Source organism: Panthera onca, chromosome A2 (assembly GCF_046562875.1).
Source record: "Panthera onca isolate mPanOnc1 chromosome A2, mPanOnc1 haplotype 2, whole genome shotgun sequence".
Classification (NCBI taxonomy): Eukaryota; Metazoa; Chordata; class Mammalia; order Carnivora; family Felidae; genus Panthera; species Panthera onca.
This window is the reverse complement of record NC_138340.1, coordinates 71,925,961-71,945,425: the sequence shown is the minus strand read 5'-3', so window position 1 is coordinate 71,945,425 and position 19,465 is coordinate 71,925,961. Positions and strand designations below refer to the sequence as shown.

General features: G+C 42.5%; 1 protein-coding gene across 2 annotated transcripts in view; it reads right to left on the bottom strand.

Moving 5' to 3' along the window:
* GLI3 (GLI family zinc finger 3) overlaps positions 1-19,465 on the bottom strand; it is a 283,446-nt gene that overhangs the window by 252,014 nt on the left and 11,967 nt on the right. For both annotated transcript variants that reach the window (XM_060632184.3, XM_060632185.3), the window contains exon 2: positions 16,772-16,936. In XM_060632184.3, the coding sequence (XP_060488167.3) occupies positions 16,772-16,895 (124 nt within the window). In that variant the 5' untranslated portion in view covers positions 16,896-16,936. The remainder of the gene's footprint in view (positions 1-16,771; positions 16,937-19,465) is intronic.

Sequence of the window (19,465 nt, the reverse complement as noted above, 5' to 3'; positions counted from 1 at the left end):
ATAACAAAGAGCCTCAACCCACTCCTAATCCCTGACCCTGGCATTGATTGATTTCAGCAGAAAAAGCCACCACGGAACAGATACCACTATCAGGGAATACAGAGGGCAGCTGCTGGGACTGGATAAAAATGCAGCCTGATGCAGGGAAGCGGAGCACGGTATTTCTCCTGCGAGAATACAAGGGATATTTGCATTAACTCAAGCACTTATCGATGTACCGGCAACTTTCAATTCAAGACAGATGAGACAAAGCTAAAATTAAATTGCTTCCAGAACAAGGTAAAGTAGAAAAGGTGAGAGTAAAGCAAACACCTGTTAGGTCTTACCAACTGCTATTTCCTAAGCATCTTCCGAGAAGGGGCAGATTTCTAAAAACTACTTTTGAAGATGAATGCAGAACGTGGATGCCAAAAGAGTGTGCATGTGTGCATGCTTTGATGGAGTCACCTTGCGAGGACGCGGCCGAGGACCAACCAAGACTGTGGCCCACGACCATCGGGTTCCAGTAAGGCCTGGCCAAACCAGCTGAATGTAATTCCAAGCAAAATTTCAAAAGGGTATCTTTTAATCGCAACGTATTTCAGAGAATAACATAAGCACCATCAAGAAAGATTACCCACCACCCAGATCTAATAACTTTAATATTTTGCCATATTTGCTTAAAACCTTTCCTCTTTAAAGAAATAAGGTGGTACAGGGGCGCCTGGGTGGCTCAGTTGGTTAAGCATCGGACTCTTGATTTTGGCTCAGGCCATGATCTCACAGTGTGTGACATCAAGCCCACATTGGGCTCTGCGCTGACAGCACAGAGCCTGCTTGGGATTCTCTCTCTCCCTCTCTCTGCCCCTTCCCTGCTCGTGCTCTCTCTCTCAAAAATAAATATATAAATATTCTTTTAAAAAAAGAAACAAGGTGGTACATATATATCTGAACCCTCCCCACCGTATTCCCTCTCTGCTCTCCCCAGAGGTAACCACTACTGCTGAACTGATTTCATCGATCATGACTTTATACTTTTATCGCATATTTGTGAATTCATTAACAGCACAATTCAAAAAGATGTCCCTAAAGCTCATCTAGGAGAAAAAACTGAAGAGAAGGCAAGAAGCATTTGAAAAGGAAGAATAATAAAAGATGATGGGCACTATCAGGTAAATATATTGTACGTTGTAATGTCTGAAAGAAGGTAGTACTTGACTGAAGAACAGGCAGGTCTAGAGGCACCTGGGTGGCTCAGTGGGTTGAGCGTCCGACTTTGGCTCAGGTCATGATCTCGTGATTTGTGAGTCAAGCCTCGTGTCAGGCTCCAGCACAGAGCCTGGAGCCTGCTTTGGATTCTGTGTCTCCCGCTCTCTCTACCCCTCCCCTACTCGTGCTCTGTGTCTATCTCTCTCAAAAATAAATAAACATTAAAAAAAAAAAAAGAACAGGCAGGTCAATAGAATAAAAACAGTTCAGAAAAGGGTGCTACAAAATAGAGTAAGGCAGTGTCAGATAGAAGTATCATTTCAAATCAGTGACAGGACAACTCACAATTCTTTATCCCCAAAGAACTACAAATTAAAAAAAAAAAAAAAATACTTCAACACCACCGAAAAGGATACCCTCTGGATTTGCATGCTGGTTAGATGATGCGTTAGCTTTGGGAAAAATTCATCATTCTGCTCCCACGTGCCCTGTGCACTTTCCTATCTGTGTGCTATACTTCAATTAAAAACTTCTGGGGCGCTTGGGGGGCTCCGTTGGTTAGGTGTCCGAGTTCGGCTCAGGTCATGATCAAAAAGTTTGTGAGTTCAAGCCCTGCATTGGGCTCTGTGCTGATGGCTCAGAACGTGGAGCCTGCTTCGGATTCTGTGTCTCCCTCTCTCTCTGCCCCTCCCCCACTCATTCTCTCTCTCTCTCATTCAAAAATAAATAAATGTTAAAAAAAAAAAAACTTTTAAAAATGAGGGGAAGTTTTCACCTATGATACCATGCTGCCAAGTGCTCCTAAGAAGGCGCAGTCCCAGAAACAGCTTGCTGGAATTCTAAGTTGTTACCACCCTTGGAACTAATTCGGGAAGACGCAGTCAAGCCACACAGACGTTTTTAGGATCTTCATCATATCCTCGTTTACAATGGGAAAAAGAGAAGAAAAACGTCAGCATGCAATGACAGGGGACTGGCTGACTACCCCACATCACCAGTTAAGCTGCAGAAGGGTAGCACGTGACATGGAAAATGTCCCCCAAGTATGGCTGCCTGGACATGTAGTCCCTGCCAGAGACGGCGACAGAGAAAGACTGAAAATAAGCCCAAGGGTTAACAAAGGCCAACCCTGGATGGGGAGACCCAGGACACGTCCCTGTGTTTCTTTGTGCATTCCTGAATTTCCCAATGAGCACATGTTCCTTTTATAAAAACGAACAGATAAAAAGGTTGGAGAGGAGAGCAGAAAATAAGAGAGATAGTCCTAAGGGCTCAGGCTGCCCAGACGTTGCTTAAGCGAGAGGTGCCCTTTACTGTTCGTACTCTTGAGTGTCCATTTCCACTGAAACGCTTTTCCAAAATGCGTTATTTTACCAGTCTCTGTATAACGAGCCATCTCATCTTCCTTATGGGGTGCAGTAGTGTCTCCCTTCTGCACGCGCCCTCTGACCTTTGGCTCGGTACCCTTCCCTGGGCTGCATGTGAAGGGCACCAGTAACACTCCCCAGCTTCAGCCTATAAATTCCCCTCTCAGAGAATAATGACAAATGCGGGTTATTTGAGAGGTTCGGTGTTTAGGAGCCTGGTAATCAAAGTTTATTGTGCTCTTGGTTTTGTGTCCTTTTTTCCACTCCAAAGAGTTTAAAGCACGTCGAGGAGCATCAAAGAAATTTGCAAAAGCTCTCAGCGAAGCCATGCTAAAACAGAACTACATCAAACCAGATGCCAAACAGAAAACTATGCGGAGCGCTCCGTGAGGAGAGTTCAGGAGGTTTACAAGAAGGCCAAGGTCTGGGAAGAGGTAGTCACCCAAAAGGCAAAACGCTCCTCCAGCCATCCCCACACAGACTATGACCCTGTCCTACCAAGAAGATGAACACTAGAAGTCGGGCCAGGAATTAATGAAACCAGGTCTGGATCAAGGACACACACATCTCAGATTTCAGAGGACCCAGTGCTTTTGTAGTAATTACCTGTAATGATCAGCAATTCAGTCAAAATTGGGCAGAAATCTCCCTAGAGTTTTAAGACTATTATCTATAGACTGCCCTTCAAAATACCTGGGATGGTCTTGACTTACCAATGTGATGGCACGTTGTGGCCTAAACAAAATCAGCAGCAGCTTTTACCCCAAGACAGACATGTACATATGACCTGTACAATCCATTTGAAAGAATTGTGGATTTCCCTGTCTAAACACAGATTGTTACCTCATTCCTTTCAAGGTCCTCTTATTTACCAGACATCTTTCCTGTCGCCATACATTCTTCCAAATTCCTGGGGAACCTAAGGTGGATATCATGGAGACAAGAGGTTTTGAGGGGAAAAGCTCTTTAAAATCGCATGCCCAAGCTCCTCATTTAAAGTGAGATAAAGTGATGTGCACACAGAATCTTCTGGATTTTTAATGTGCAGCCCCCTATCAAGTAAGCTGTGTCACCACTGTGGTTATCCCTTCACATTTTACATGAGAAAGATTCAGTTTCGTGGTCCCTAATCACTACAGGGTTCTTGTCTCCTAAGATAATCATTCCTTCAAAGAGCCATCCTACTCCTTCAATCAATATTTTCCTAAAGAAAGTCAAAGCTCCGAAATCTTCCCGCAGACAAGTTGCTTCTGGCGAACACAATGTCATGAATGTCTTTAAGAACCTGAACAAAGAGGGCACAGGCACCTGTCCATAAAGTGTTGCATAAAATAATTTCAAGGTGTTGGTCCATTTTCTGAAGCAGATCCACGAACCTCAAGGGTTCCTAGACTGCCAGTTAAGCCCCCATGCTGAAAAACCATTTCGCATGGTGCCACATTGCTGGATAGAACTTGTTCCCAACTGCATGGAGGCAGGGGCTAGGCTTTCCTAGGCCGTGGAAAACTGACATTACCTTCATGAGAAAGATTTTCCATTAAAACTTACCTCTTTTTTTAAGCACATATAATCTCTCAGATGTACTTCAAAATGAAAAGCTTCTCAAATTAAAACAAGGTACAAAATTAAACCAGCACTTAGATGTAAGATCCATACTTGTTTCATTAGTATACCCACGTATTACTAAATTTCTGTATTTAAACACTGACTTTCTCCCTGCCTCCAATCCCTCCCCTCAGCAGCACAAAAATCATTGATCTAGTCTAGCATGGTAATTAAGCACTATTTTTGTAGCCTGGCCCCAGCTAATATAACCACTTCTTTCTTAACACACGAATGAGATTCTCTTCTTTGCAACTCCTTCCCAACCCTGAACTTTCTGAACCAGGAATAAGCAACAGGCACATAGTTTATATTTAAATTATATGATCTTTTTCTTCAAAAAGAAAAAGGGAATAGATAAGGAATTTACAAAGCACCTTCTTATCCCTCTCTATCCTTATCATCTATTGCTGTTGGAAAGAGAATTAAGGGATAGATACTTTTCAGATAGTCAGATGAAGGCCTAGCAACAGGTACATATAGGACCCTGTTCCCCCTGGACAGTCTAAGAAAACAACCAAAGCAAACCAGAGGAGTACTGTGTGGTGCTATACCAACACTAGTCACCAGCAGGAAGAGCCACAAGAGAAATTTTCCTGCTAGAACGTTGCAACTGCCTCTGTTCTCATACCCAGCCCTTCATATCCTTGGATTCTCTAGTATTCAGCCAGTATATATGCTGGGTGCCTGTGTGTTTATGTTTTTAAGCATCTTTTTTTTTTTTTTTCTTCCATCCACCCAGTTTTTTTGGGGTTAAACTGATGGATGAAAATAGTCTCAATGTTCATGAAACTGATCAAAGAAGGTGCTTTGAATTTATGTGAAAAAGTTTCCCATTAAGATGGTAGCTATTTTTTTCCAACATGATTCCTTTTAATTGCGGAAAACAGCCCAAAGGCTTTGTCAAGGGGCACATGTTTTCTATAAATCAAAACATAAATAAATGTGAGGTTATTTCACTAGGCATACATATGGTTTCTGCTAAGTAAACTCTATTTATAAAACATTGTTAGCCTTCACCGGAACTGCTGTCAACATTTATAGGAAAGGAACTTTTCTACTGCTCTGCAACTTGCCAGGATTTGAAAACAAGCCTAGAAACATTAGTTTTTCAAGACAGATCTGATTTAAACTTAATGTGAAATGGGCCACTGTGTGTTCTCTAATTTTTAAATGCTTGGAAGAACTCTTCGACTGAGTATTAGGTTCATATTTTACCAGAAAATGTTTACATTTCTGGAAGTTCCATTATTTTAACCATGCCATTGTTCTTTTCTTTCTAGAAGTTCTCTTTTGGTTACAGGCAAAGGCCTGAGATTATTTTTCTTATCACTGCCAATAGAACAAAAATATTCTGTGAAAGGGGAGTCTTTGACATCCCTTAAAGCTTAGTGTTCATAATTGCCTCACCATCTTCTCCCAAGGGCTCATTTGCATGATCTCTTCTCTTTAGACTATAAACACATTTATCAGTCCTACTCAGGGCGGTTCTCAAAATGAAGTTTTCTGTGAAAGGAATTAGCTATAAGCAAGTATGAAGCAATAGTCCTTGACACCCCAGAGCAAACCGTACAAGGTAACAGTAACTGTAATAATATTGTACATTCTCCATTTTCCACTCAACTTTTCTTTCTTGGACTGCAGTGCCTTCCAAAACAGAATTTTTTCCTATGCTTTTGCAATCAGTCCCTACTCTAGGTGGACCTAAGCCAATAGTTACAGTACAACTGAGAGCACTTCCAGAAAGAGCTCTCTCGCTCTCTCTTGTTGCTTTTTTTTATTTTTAATTATTATTATTATTTCTTTCCACCTTGAATCTTCCCCAGTTGTCCCAGTTTCTCACCTCCTTGGCATGGAACGCATTAATGTTTGTTTCTGACTGGCAAGACGAAAACGTTAACTAGTTCCATAAAAGTAACTAAAAGGACTTTTTAAGTCCTAAAATCTTAAATTTCCAAGGTAATAAGGCATTTAAATATACTTACTGGTGACCTACCTAATACACCATTACCCATATATAATTAAACTGCTTTGGGAACAGTGTAAATGGTTTTACTCCCAAATACTGTCCCAACTTATGTGCGGAATTCCAAAATATGTATCCCAAGTTATATAAGGAATTCTACATCTTTGCGGTACACTTAAAGGGGAAGGCTGCTTATAAAATGTAGCCATGGTTCCAATAAACTTAAAAATAGATCCAGAAGAAAAATCCACCGTTTTCTCTGTCATTCGTTTTTGTAATTTTGCAGATCAGGAGCTGGCTGCCCTAATGGTAGACGCTAACGAATTTGCAATGATAAGGAAATATAAGGAATTATAAGGCAGAATTCCCCAGAACTCCTGTTCCTAATCAATCACCAGAGATCAGTGACATCATTAGAGCCTTTGATCACGGCTCCTCTTTCAAGCTCAGATGGGACTGGATTGATCCTCGCTGGCACCGAGGAAGGAGAAACACCTAGGAATACAGTTCACCGTGAAACATGAGCAGACATCAGCATCTCTTCCCCTCCTTGGGGAGGAACAGAGAGCACATTCCAGGGCAGCCCCACACCAAACAATAGAGCCACCTCGTTAAATCCAAACCTAATTCCCATCTTACTAGGATTCCCAAAGTGCTTTAAGAGCGGAACAGACAATAAGCTACTTTTCTTTCAGTTTGGTCTTCCTTATCCACTGTATGTACCCAGGACAAGCCCCAAATCCCTTCACCATGGGGAGGGAAGAGGTTCTGTGGATTTTGTTTCTCCCATTCTGCCCATTCCTAAGCGCTTAATTCAGAACTTCCCTCTCTCCCACTCCCGCCCGCCCCTCCCCTCCACCGACTTCTGAATTTCACTTCATGAATCTTTACTAAAAATGCTGGCTAACTCCTCATTGGCCAAAAGGAAGGTCCTGGAATACCATGTTGGCCTCGATAATTTCAAAATTACTTGGACTGCAATCACTCAGAATGTCCTGATCTGAAATGGTCCCTTTGGGAATGAAAGTTTTAAGTGACCTTTACTACTTTAGCTCCCTTGTTTGTTTTCCACACACACACACACACACCCCGCTTCTTATTTGTAATATGAATCTAATTGAGCTTCGTGAACATGGTGGAACGTAGTTTATTATCTCCCTCATCAGTTGATCAATGATTTCATTAATAAGACAGATAACAAAACTGTCATATCATCGACACTGTTATGAAAGATGATCCTGGCTTCCCGCTCCATTTTCCAAGGTCCGGGGTTCTCTGTGGCAGCTCTGAGTCCATTCAATATTTTCCACAGACAGAGAAAAGTGAAAATCCATTTTGAAACCAATTTCAATTAGGATCCAGAAGCTGTTATCACAGGTGTCCCGGAATGGGCCTGTGAGTGGAAATGTCGCCTATCCATTCTGAAATGAAACCTTATCAGGGGCTACAAAGATGGCTGGGGACAGCCTATCTGTAAATTACTTTCCGTCCTGTGTTAACTCAACCTTAGTCCTGTCATATGGAATTCTTTCCATCCACTGGTAATAATTTAATGACTAACTAGACACAGCGCCCAAATGGCTTGCAGCCGGACAGGGCTGTCCCCTTAAACTGGGGTGCAAACGTGAACACACTCGGGCGGCAGGCAAGCCGAGGGTCGGGCATGCTTGAAATGATAGAACTAAAAGTTTATTATGGGAAATAAAAGAAGCCCGTCTCCACCCACTGCATTCCTGGTGATTTTTCAATTGCAAACTTCATTAATGCAGCACCCAAGTCGCGAGGCTTTTCTCTCACATCTTCCAGGCTCCTTTTAGCAAATTATCCCATGACGGCGGATTTATTCAGTCAAAGACCTCGGACTTTGAGAGGCAACAAAAGAATCAAGAGACTTTCTGGTCCACCTGCCTGGCGAATGATGAGCCAGGGAAAAGTCTCCCCCAGAGAAACCAATCAAACCATTGTGTGGCACAGCCAGACCTTTTCAACTGTCAAGCCAGAGAGCAGGGGGAAAGATGAAAGGGACACGGGATGAAGCTACCATTTACGGAACCATGTGGGAATGGTCTCCTAAGATTTAATAATTGGGATGGAACTCAACTTTCTACAACCAAAAGGGAAAAAGAGAGAGAGAGAGTGAGAGAGAGCCAGCTCAAGAAGAGGAAAGAGTCAAAGAAAGGGGGGGGAGGTGGGGGGGAAGAGTGAAAAAGGAAAAAAAAAATAGCAGTCTAAGTGAGAGTGGGGATAACTTTTATATAAAAATTTCCTCTACCCAAGACGAAGTCCGATCTATAAAAGTAGAGGGGAAAGAGAGTGAGGTTACCAAAAAAAAAAAAAAAAAGCAAAAGGAGGAAGAAAGAAAACAGATTGAACAAAGGCTTTGATATTTTTTTTTTCTCTAGGTTGGAGCTGCATTAAATGTTGCAACGTTCTCGTGCAATTAATTCATGGAGGCAAAACAGCAGAAAAAGCCCTCATTACTATGAGTGCCTTGTAGTTTTAAGTAAAATGACATTTTAAATTGGCCTAAAAGGAAACAATACATTGACTGGACGCTCAAAAAAAAAAAAAAAAAAAAAAGAAGAAAAGTAAGAAAGAAAAGAAAACAGACTGGCAGAGACACTAGGTCATATACTTCTGGGCAATTTTCAAGAACATTTTACTTCTACTACCAATTCAACATGATGTATTCAAAAAAAAAAAAGGAAAACCTAACAGTAAGTAATGTTAACAGGGCCTAAAAAAAATCATGGACTTTTAAAAAATACAAAATAAATATAACATCCAGCAGCTACTGCTGCTCTAGAACTTTCTGTTATTACTGTTGACTCTGATGGTATGTATTGCTGAGCCAAGTTTAAAAAAACAAGTGTGTGTCAAAATTTTGGGGGGTGCTGGAACCGTTCTGTGTCTTGATTGTGGTGGTGGTTACGTGACTTTAGAGATCTGTCAACACTCCTAGAACTGCACAACAAAAAAGAGTGAATTATGCAGCATGTAAGTTTTTTAAAATAAACATGAATTGCAGCAGATATATTTGGAAAGATTTCCATGTAAACAAGATAACATGGAGATTTTTGCTTTTACCGTCACCCTGCCTCCTTCTCCGGCTGGGACCCTTGCGGATCCAGCGCTCGGGATGGCGATCCTCTGGCATCGCACCTTGCGAGCTGCCTGGAAGCACCAGCCCTTCACCCACCTGGGCCAAAGCGGTGCGAGGGGGAAGGCCACCAAGCTACCTCCCCATTGGGAGACCGCCCACCCACAAGCGCCATTTTGTTTGGCCCCGAGCTGTTACTGCTGAGGTTACTGTTTCTGATTCTGACCAGTTTCCTTCTGGCAATGTGAAATAACCACATCGCTTGATCACAAGTAATCAAAGCAGCCCAGAAACTTTCCGCCGGCAGAACACATCACACTGTGGCTTTTCACTCCCAACTTTGGAAAGCTGTGGCAAGATGGGCTTGATACTCACTCCTGATTTATCTGAGGGCCCAATAACTGTCCTTTTAGAGGAGAAATCCAATAACTATATACGTGAGAAAAAGGAGCCTTGTCCTCAGGGAAGCCCATTGGCACAGGAATTACTGATTTCATCCCATAATCTGAATAAATATTTATGAATGAGAAGTAGACCCTGAAAGCATTTGATTAGTTAAATCCAAACTTGTACCAGTTTCAGGACCAGTGATTCGAGGTAGCTTGCTGATCCCGGCTCCCGTCATCTGCTCACTTGCTGTTAAGCTAGGTCCTGAGGACCACATTTTCAGGGTTTTCTGTAAACCAGTAACCTCTGATTCTCTCAATCAGATTAAAGCTTATCCACCCCTAGAGTATTTCCAAACGATGCTGTGCTGAAAGAGCAAGATGAAATGTGTCCGTGAATGAAATCCTGCCAACTTATACTATTACTAACAACAGCTGACATTTTGGGTACTCACTGTGCCAGCTGCAGAGATGCTAAGTAATTAGCCTAAAATCACACAGCAACAAAGTGGCAGAGCTGGGATTCAAACCTCAGCACTCATACCTGTGCTCCATAGGCACCTTACAGGCCGCTTGAGTACCTGCTGAGGCTCTCAAGCACAAAACACTGAAGCGCGGTGGGGTGTCGGGGAGGGAGGGGGGGTAAACCAGGTGCCCCTTTCAAAAAGTTTTAACTAAATGGTAAAAATTAAGAATTACGGAGGGGGGAGGGGGGAATAAATGGAGCACAGGATTTTTAGGGCAGGGAAACTATTCTGTATGATATTGTAACGGTGTCTACGCATCATTATACATGTGTCCAAACCCACAGAAAGTATGACACAAGGTGTGGGCCCTAATGAAAACTACACACTTCAGTTAATAATAGTGTACCAGTATTGGTTTATAGGGGAATCTAGGGAGGAAGGGAGTGTACAGGAACTCTCTGTATTTTCTGCTCAATTTTGCTGTAAATCTAAAACTTCTCTAAAATACAGGCTATTAATGAACGTAACAATAATAAATAAAATACCAAACAATCAAGCATTAGTAGGTAATTCCCCAAAAGGACACAAGACTGCATAGAGAGAAAGAGACTGAAGACACGGTCACATCTGAGAAGAACTTACACTCCTTCTGTGGAAGAATAACACGCAAACGAAGGCAAAGAGCCCTTCAATTTACCTAAAATATGGGTTACAGAGCCGACAGTACGGTAGCAGCATGTCAGACGAGAAAGACTGCAGTCAGACTCTGGAAGATACCTAAGTGTCAATCAAAGGATTTTGAACTGTATCCTCTATGTAGCTGGGAATCACTGAAGGTTCTAGAGGAGGGGCGTGGCGTAAGCAGAACCGTAAAAAGATTAATTTGGCAAGAGCAAGTTCCATAAATGACAACAGCAGAGGGAAAAAGGCATGGTGAGTGGATAGAAGGTTGCTTTAACTGTCTAGGCATGAGGTAGTAGGTTTTAAATAGCACAGTGCAGTAGGGTGGCCTGAAGGGACCCAGGAGTGAATAATTACAGAGGAAAATCTACTAGGACTTCAAAACTGGTAGGATGTGGGAAGCATGAGAGACGGAGGGGTCAGAGGTGACAGTGTGGTTTCAAGCCTGGGTGACTGCAGGAAAGATGATACACTTGGCCAAAATAAGAATCAGAGGTTGCCAGGTTCAGGGGCACGAGTTTGGAGCTCAAGAGAGCCCGGGCTCTTATGAGAATCAGATTATCCATCATTAGTCACTTGATTCAAAAAGGTGAAATCTCCTTTTAAGAAACATTTAAAATCTAACTCTAATACAACCAAACCACCTCATAAATGAGAAACACTTTACCCCAGAAAAAGAATCAAGAAAAGGGATGCGCATATGCTCTTTCTTATTCTAAGCCACATAATGTTAGTTTTCAAGGTTAAAAAAAACAAAACAAAACAAATTTTCTCAAAATTCTCTTCCCTATTTTCTGGCTCCCAGAAGAATGCATTCAGAAGAATGCTACAAAACAAAAACTTTGGTTTCGTTATCCATCCTTCCTTAAGATAAGCAAACTTGGTTACAGTCAGGATTTGTGAAACATCTTGAACTATTTTTCAGAGTCCAGCAAATTCAAAATTACTTTTACCAAACATTTTTCCCTTAATTTCAAAACCTATGTGTATTCTCAAGAAAACACAATCCTTTTGTTTTGGATTCATAGCGTTTACTCATCTACACACTCTGTCCAATAACTACGGCTGACATTTGCTAAGCTCTTACTCCGTTCGGTGCGTATAGAACGGTACGGCATTGCCTCACTTAATCCCCTAAAGATCCTGTGAAGTAGGTCTAATTACTTTCTTGCTAAACAGATGAGGAAACTGAGACTTTGAGGCGTTCATTTGCCCAAACCCACACATCTAGTCTAGTCCTGTTGCCAGAATTCAATCCAAGCTTTCACATTCCCAAACTTGTGGGTTCTCCTAACCAACATCCTATAATTTGAAATCCATTATTTCCGACAGCCCTTCCCATCCATCTGTCATGTGCCAGAAAACAAAATGTGGCCAAGGGGGGGGAAAAAAAAGGGTTGAACATCTAAAGGGGCAAAAAACCTAAAACTCACAACCTGCTGTTTATATAGCACAAACTGCCCGCCATTTCTAAGCAGAATTAAGCACGTCGTCTCTTACCATAAAAAATAGTCAAGGAGACGAGAACTCATGGTAGAGAACAGCCAATGAATTCCAAATTCCCAACAAAACGCTGAGCCAGGAGACCAATTGATATCACGATTAACACTGATAGGTGTTACTGAACAGTTTGAAAGAAAATCCCAAGGCCAGGAAGTGACCAAAGGTTAAAGTAAAAAAAAAAAAAAAAAAAAAAGTATCTCCTTACATACTTGTAGACCACAACTCTATCCCCTTACAAACCTGGAAGATTTTTTTTAAGCTGAGGGGAAACAAGCTCTTCCTTTTGAAAGAAACGAAAAGAACAGGGAACTTCCTCTCCATTGTTAATCTATCAACTTTGGTTTCATATTGCATCACCATTAACATTATAATTTCTGCTTTCTATCACTTTAAGGTATGTTCCCAATAACCATCAGAGTCAATAAAAGATCTCTGAGACCTTGGCCTACATACGTTCATTATTAGTGCCCTTCTTTTTTTAAAGCAGAGTAGTAGGTTAATAAGAAATATCAGATTGCTCCTTTAAAAAAATCATAGGCCAAAAATGACATAAAACATTTCAAAATGAAAAGTCAGTATTGGCAAGTCATGGAAGGAAATGCTTTGGAGTAAGGATAATGTTTAAAACATTGGACTATCTGGATTAAAAAGCATTTACCATTTACAAAACACAACAGGTAGCTTTGAAAGTAATGAATCCCTACCAGCAACAGATTATTAAGGCACTTTGCTTGTGGTGCTAGCATATTAACACACTTGGAGGTTTTTAAGTAAACAGTGGCACCTAATAGCTGCGTGTTCACTGTATATGTGAAATATATTAGATGCCAAAAATAATCCTAAGTCACAATTGCACGTAACAGAAATCCGGAAAACTAAGTCTTTTCTTCTGTCATTTATGTTTAACGAAGAACACCGAAGCTTAAAATCAAACTATGGCACACGAAACACACATTGTGGTGGGTAAGAACACTGAATGCTTTCTGTGTCGATATCGGTTCTTACATGTTACAAAAATCAAATATGGCCTGTCTTTTTCCCATAGAAGATTCAGAACGCAGTTTCTTACTTGTGCCGTTTTAAATTTCAGTGTTAAGAGGCAAATGCCTGTTTAGAAGGCTGTTCATTTTCGAACCCTACATTTTAGCTGTGTGAATGTGTGTGTTTAAACAAAAGTCTGTTTCAATGTTATTCTAGGAGTAGATACTCAGCTGAGGAAACTAAGAAAACAGATCTGTAAGGACATGCAGTGGAATGTGCGTGGTTTGGCCGGGAAGCTCACAATCAGGAACAAATTGTAGCACATAATGGCTGGAAAAGTTAATTAAGTCAACCTAACACAGCACCAGTAACAAAACTTCTTGTTTGCTTGTTTTATTTTTATTTTAACCCTTGCAATTGTGGATGGGAGAAAAAAAAAGGCATGGAATACATGCATTTTGGTTCTTGTTGCTAAACTCACCTTTAACTGCTCATTGACAAATCCCTGAATGTCAGACCTTTGTAAAGAAAGCCCCTCGACACGGTAGCAATCACTACTACCTCGAGGGGATCCAAATGATTTTCATTTTCTTTTTGTGAGATGTTTGTAAAGAGAAAAGAGAAAAAAGGAAACAGAAGAGGCGAAAGGAAAAATGACCATGGCAATGACAGCTACCTGCCAGCACCCCCACACGCTCTACAACCCACACCAAACTCAGACCAAGCCTCCCAGACTAGCTATACGAACACAGCGACGTGAGGAGGAAAAGCATGAGACCAGGTAAGAGTTTGCAGAACAGAGAAGAGGCTGGGTCATTCCAGCCCCTGGCACACGATCCTAGGGCTGTAAAGAGGCTCCAAGCTCGTTAGGTAAAACCTGCAGAGAACTCTAGGGGAAAGATCTTACAATTATTAGCACCGCTTACATAAAGCAATCACGAAGAAAAAGGTCTGTTCCTGTCTTTAAATCTGTTTGCAGGGTTTCCTGGAATCTTCCAGAATTGCAATCCATGCATAAAAACACCACTTCCATTTTTCTTTTACTTGGTTGGGTCTTTATATTCTCCCAAAATAAAAAGTTAATAAATCCCTTAAAAGAAACAGGAACACTGGAAAAATAGTCAGAGCTCCAGGATTACCAGGACAGCTCTCCTTCAGGCAGGCATGTGCCTTGCAAACCCAACTAATGAGCATTTGCCCCCAACAGGACAGGTTTTACACCCATTTAGGAAGCCATGTGTACTTCAAGGGCACAGGCCGATCAGGGCGGGAAGCCAGGGGATTTGGGCTCAGGATCCGTGATTACTGCAGACGACAGGACCAACTTCATGAATCCTGACTGCTCCTTCTCTAATGTTCTTGAGTAGCTTCTTGGCTGCCACTTAGCTCTGCTCCCAGTCACCCCAAATGGTTACATGAGAGGAACTTAGGGTCCGAGTGGCCCAAGACAGACACAGCACCACCAAAACCCTCCCGAGCATGCGTGGGAGAGGCAAAGGCAGTGGCACCTTTGCAAGGACAGACAGACCACTAGTGGGACCCCGCTGTAATCCACAAATGACAGTGGCTCACAGAGGGTCCACACAGCACAGCTCATCTATCAGTTCACACACGCTCTCATCCGTTCTTACACACCCACAGGCGCACTCCTCTACACTCATGCTCACGCACACCCACAAGCTTCGACGCACCCTCACGCGCACTCACGCACACACAGGCCTAAAGATAACCAAAAGTGGATGTTTTGTGAACCATAATACCCAGAAAGTGCTTATTCCTACATAATTACCATTCTGTTGAAATTACCAAACAATATACCCGGCATAGACTAATTCTATTTTTGAAATAATAAACTTGTCTAATTTTTCCGAATTCCAGAAAAAAAAAAATGATGTTTTTTAGGAGAAAGTACGTCTTCTATAACCTCACTGGAAGAATAACACAAATATTCAGCTCAATTAAAATAAGCTCCCCGTTCCTGGGGCTCCTGGGTGGCTCAGTCAGTTGAGTGTCAGGCTCTCAATTTCAGCTCAGGTCATGACCTCACGGCTCCTGAGATAGAGCCCTAAGCCAGGCTCCGTGCTGACAGCATGAAGCCTGCTTGGGATTCTCTCCCCACCTCGCTCTCTGCCCCTCCCCCACTCAGGCTCTCTTTCTCAAAATAAATAAACTTTAAAAAGTTAAATACCACAAATAAAGGGAGAAATACGGATAAATTCCCACATGTACATACAGTAAATTCATTATTTTAGACATAAATATATCTCCCTACGGATCAATTCAAAACTGGACTCATTCGCAGCAGATTTAGTGCCAGCCCCTCCAGTGGCCCAGACAAGCCAGCAGTGCACACTGGTGACATCCGGGAAGAAGAACGCAGGAGCGGCACGCACTCGCCATGCACAGGGATGGGCACAGGGACCAGGGACCAGGCTCCTCAGTGTCAGCTCAGGCAGTGCCAGTCAGGAAAGGCAGGTGCAGCTTTGTTTCCTGGATGTCTGCCTTCAGAGTCAAAGGATCTGAACTGCAAGTTACCTTCCAAAGTAGATTCGGACTCCCCAATTGTATATAAAAAAATTTAAATCAAGCCAGTAAACTCTTTCTTGGAATAAATAAAATAAAAGCCCATAGGGAAGGAGGTAGCACGTTGGCTCACGGAAATCAGTGTGTCCAGATTTGCAGTGCCCAAAAACCGGGAGAAAAGTCTGGCTCATTCTTCCTAAGAGCACATGGAAAAGTGGAGAACAATGAGAGAGGGGGACCAGGGAGGCTATGAAATCTGCAAAAAGCAAAGGTACCAACTGACCTACGAGAGTAGAAAAGGGGGGCAAAGGAAGCGGTCACCATGAACCTGTTCAGCCTGCTTTTTTCCAGAGGGGGCTCTGGAATTTGTTTGCAATGCTCCATGCTTGAACTGAAATGCCTCTCAACACTGCTTAAAATATTAAAAAATACAACATACGGAAACAACAGCTCTGTGTTATCTGCGAACACAATTAAGTCCATTTTTATAAGCAAAACCTGCATCTCGGATAGCAGTGTTACCTCGAGGTCCAACCATTAACAGCTTTTAAAATTCTTTCGAATGAACTCCAGAGTTGGGGGGGGGGGCGGGGGGGGAAGATCCCTAAATCTTGACAAGGCAACTTTTGAGTCTTTTGTAATAACTAATAACTAATTATTCCGACTAGTGGAGACTTTGCCGTGTGAAATGCAAAGTATTTTGAACTCCTGCCAGGCTAATCAAGATGATTTCCAAAATGCCACAACAGGAACTTCCTATAATAAATAACCTATCACATTTACATCTCAAATTAGAAAATTTGGAAGAAAACATGTAGCTGCGGTGCCAAAATAGAGACTGCTAAAGCCTGCCCGTCCCACGTCCCCCAGCCTCCACCCCCATTTGCTTTCTTTAGCTTCTCAAGGAATAGACCCCGGTCCAGGTGCAAATGCTCAATGCACCAGGAATGCAGAGAACACAAAAATGACTGTAGGCTTGGCTGCCGGTGATCCCCGTGGCCGCTCACCATTGGAAGTGGTGCTGGAGGCCACGGCTTTCTCGCTGACATCTGTTCGCGTGGAGCATTTCACTATGGAATTCTCCACTTTCTTCTTCTCAGGGGTGGTGGAACTGCGGGACTGGGCCTCCATGATGCTTTCTCATTACTTCAGCTCTCTGCTACCAGGAACGCCTAAAAGGAAACAGTGCCATCAGCTTCCAGGAAGAGTGGGGGGAGGGGGGCGGGGAAAAAAAATCTCACTGAGAAGCCCGCTTCACCTGCCGAGCTTTAGCAGGGTCCAAAATCTGGAAGACCGTGGCCCACAAGTTTTCTTGCAAAAATACCTCCAAGTGGGAATAACGAGCCAGTCAAATTCTGTCTACACACGCCAAAGGAGATGGCAGGGGAAATACCCATAATGTGAGACTTTCCCCAAATTCCTACAGGGGCATCTGTTATCAAGTGATGTCAAGATTCCGATTTTCAACTGTGTTTAGAGTGTGAAACCCAAGGGTAAGCCACATCTACAAATGCCACTTCGGGTGGTCAGATTTGTAGGCAGGGGCACTGTGACAGCCTTCCAAAAAAGGGAAAGGTTTGTAAGTATCAGTTAAATGTTTTAAAGAGCATGACCGTTTCTCAAAATCCAAGCCCTTCTCAGAGTTTGGAAGCAGAGGGTAATCTGAGCCAGGAAGCCAGTGATGTTTGCTCCCCTCTCTAAAATGATCTGAATTGCAATACGCCCTTGGATTGAATTAATCCTAATTCAATCAGGTAAACCAGACTCTTTAAGCTTTCTTAAAACATGAGAACGTTTCAATCCATTTGTGCTACATTTTTAAAATCAACAAAGGCGTCAGAACATGCTCTGGATCCCACAGGAAAAGTCAAAAGATTGCGGACAGCAAAGCCTGGGACTGCTTAAGAAATACTAAAACCCCACTAAAGGCAAGCACAGTGGGTCCTCTTTCACTGGCTTCATTCGTGTGGTAATTGTCCTAACTCATCATTCATCAATTTTCACTCTCTTAGGTTCTTGTTCTTGTTTTGGTTTTTTTTGTTTGTTTGTTTTTTGTTTTGTTTTTTTGCAGTCGTGAGCTGCACCTACAAAGAAGACACGAGAAAATGAAAGGTACCCTCTCCCACATGTTTTCTTCAAGCCATCTAGATTGCGAACACTCATGGTGGCCCCTTCTTTGGTCAAGTCTGCTGATTTTCCACCTTCAGCTGACACCACCGTGTTCCATCAAAACAACGACCAGCAAAATAAAATAAGCAATTGCTTAGCCCACTGAAAGAGTGAAAACACCAGATGAAATCTTTTTAGTCATCCTCAACTCCGATTTGCGAGGGAAATGTGAATTCTTTCTTTATTGTACCAGAGAGTCCCCTAGATCTGGAATTCAAGTAACTAGAAAAGCTTCCAATCCCGAGGCTGCCTCCCACTGGAGCACCAGCTCTTCTGCTAACTTCTACTGTCATTCACTGCAAAACACACAAGTTTTTTAAGAACAGCTGTTCTAGAATAAGAAAGAAAAAAGGCAGCCTGGAGTTAAATTTACATATCAACTGTGAGATCCCCTGCAAATTCGGTAACATGCCTCAAAGAGCACTCGGTAGCAAAGTACAACAGTAAAGGAGCCTCCGGACTGCCCTGCTGCTGGGCAACACCCTCAGGAGCAGCTACCTGAATGGTGCCCCCTGGAGTTTTCCAGTGGTTGGGTTTTCTCATCTGTCACATGACACAATCACACCTTGGGACCTGGGGCTTAACCTTGGGGGAAGGTGGGTATAGTCCTCTTTAAGAGTATGTGAAAGGTTATGGATCTTGAGACCAGAAAAACACTCTGAAACACACACCAAAAAGGGTACGTTTGATTTCCAAGGGATCACAGGCCCTCCAAGCTCTCCCATGAATCCAGATAGAGAACCCTTGCAGGAGAGACTCTCAACAGTCTCTTTTTGCTCTAACGATCTGAGAGCCATTCTAATGTTTTGGACTGCTCCCCCTAGATTGATTTAAATATTATCTTTAAAATATGCCATGAGAACACTTCATCCAAGCCCGAGCGCTGATTCCCAGGGTAGTAAAAGAGCCACCTGGACCAGCCTTGCTACAGGGCTTGCAAAACATTTGGATTCCCAGGTCCAATCCCTGAGGGCTCTTGCAGGTGGCACCTGGAATCTTTATTTTAGCCAGGACTGGTGATCATCAGGCTCACTGAAGCTTGCAGACAACCATCCCACACCTTTGTGTTCACTGTATGGACCCCATGCAACAGGTACCCATTTTAGTTTTTGCTGATTCGATGACATAAGGAGTGAATGGCACCCCAGAGTACTGAACGTCAACAGCCCGCCATCAATAATGAACTCATCTTCCAGAATCTTTTGCAGAACGGCCTCATGGCCGTCTTCTCCTCTAGATCCTAACTAAGCTCTATGAAGACAAGCACCACGGTCATCTTCCTGGTACCTCCATACCCATAAGAATGTTTACGGAGTAAATAAGTGATCCAGAGATGACCCAGTGGCCTGGAGAATTCTGCAATGTCTTGATTCTCAATCACCACTGATTTCGCTACGTATGTTGTCTTTTATACCCAGTGTTTCTTTGAAAACTGACAAATTCTATAAAAACTAAAAACTTTAACAGGAATATTTAATTAATCAAAACAGTCCGTTTGCAACCATTTTGGGATGAACAGGCATTTACTATAA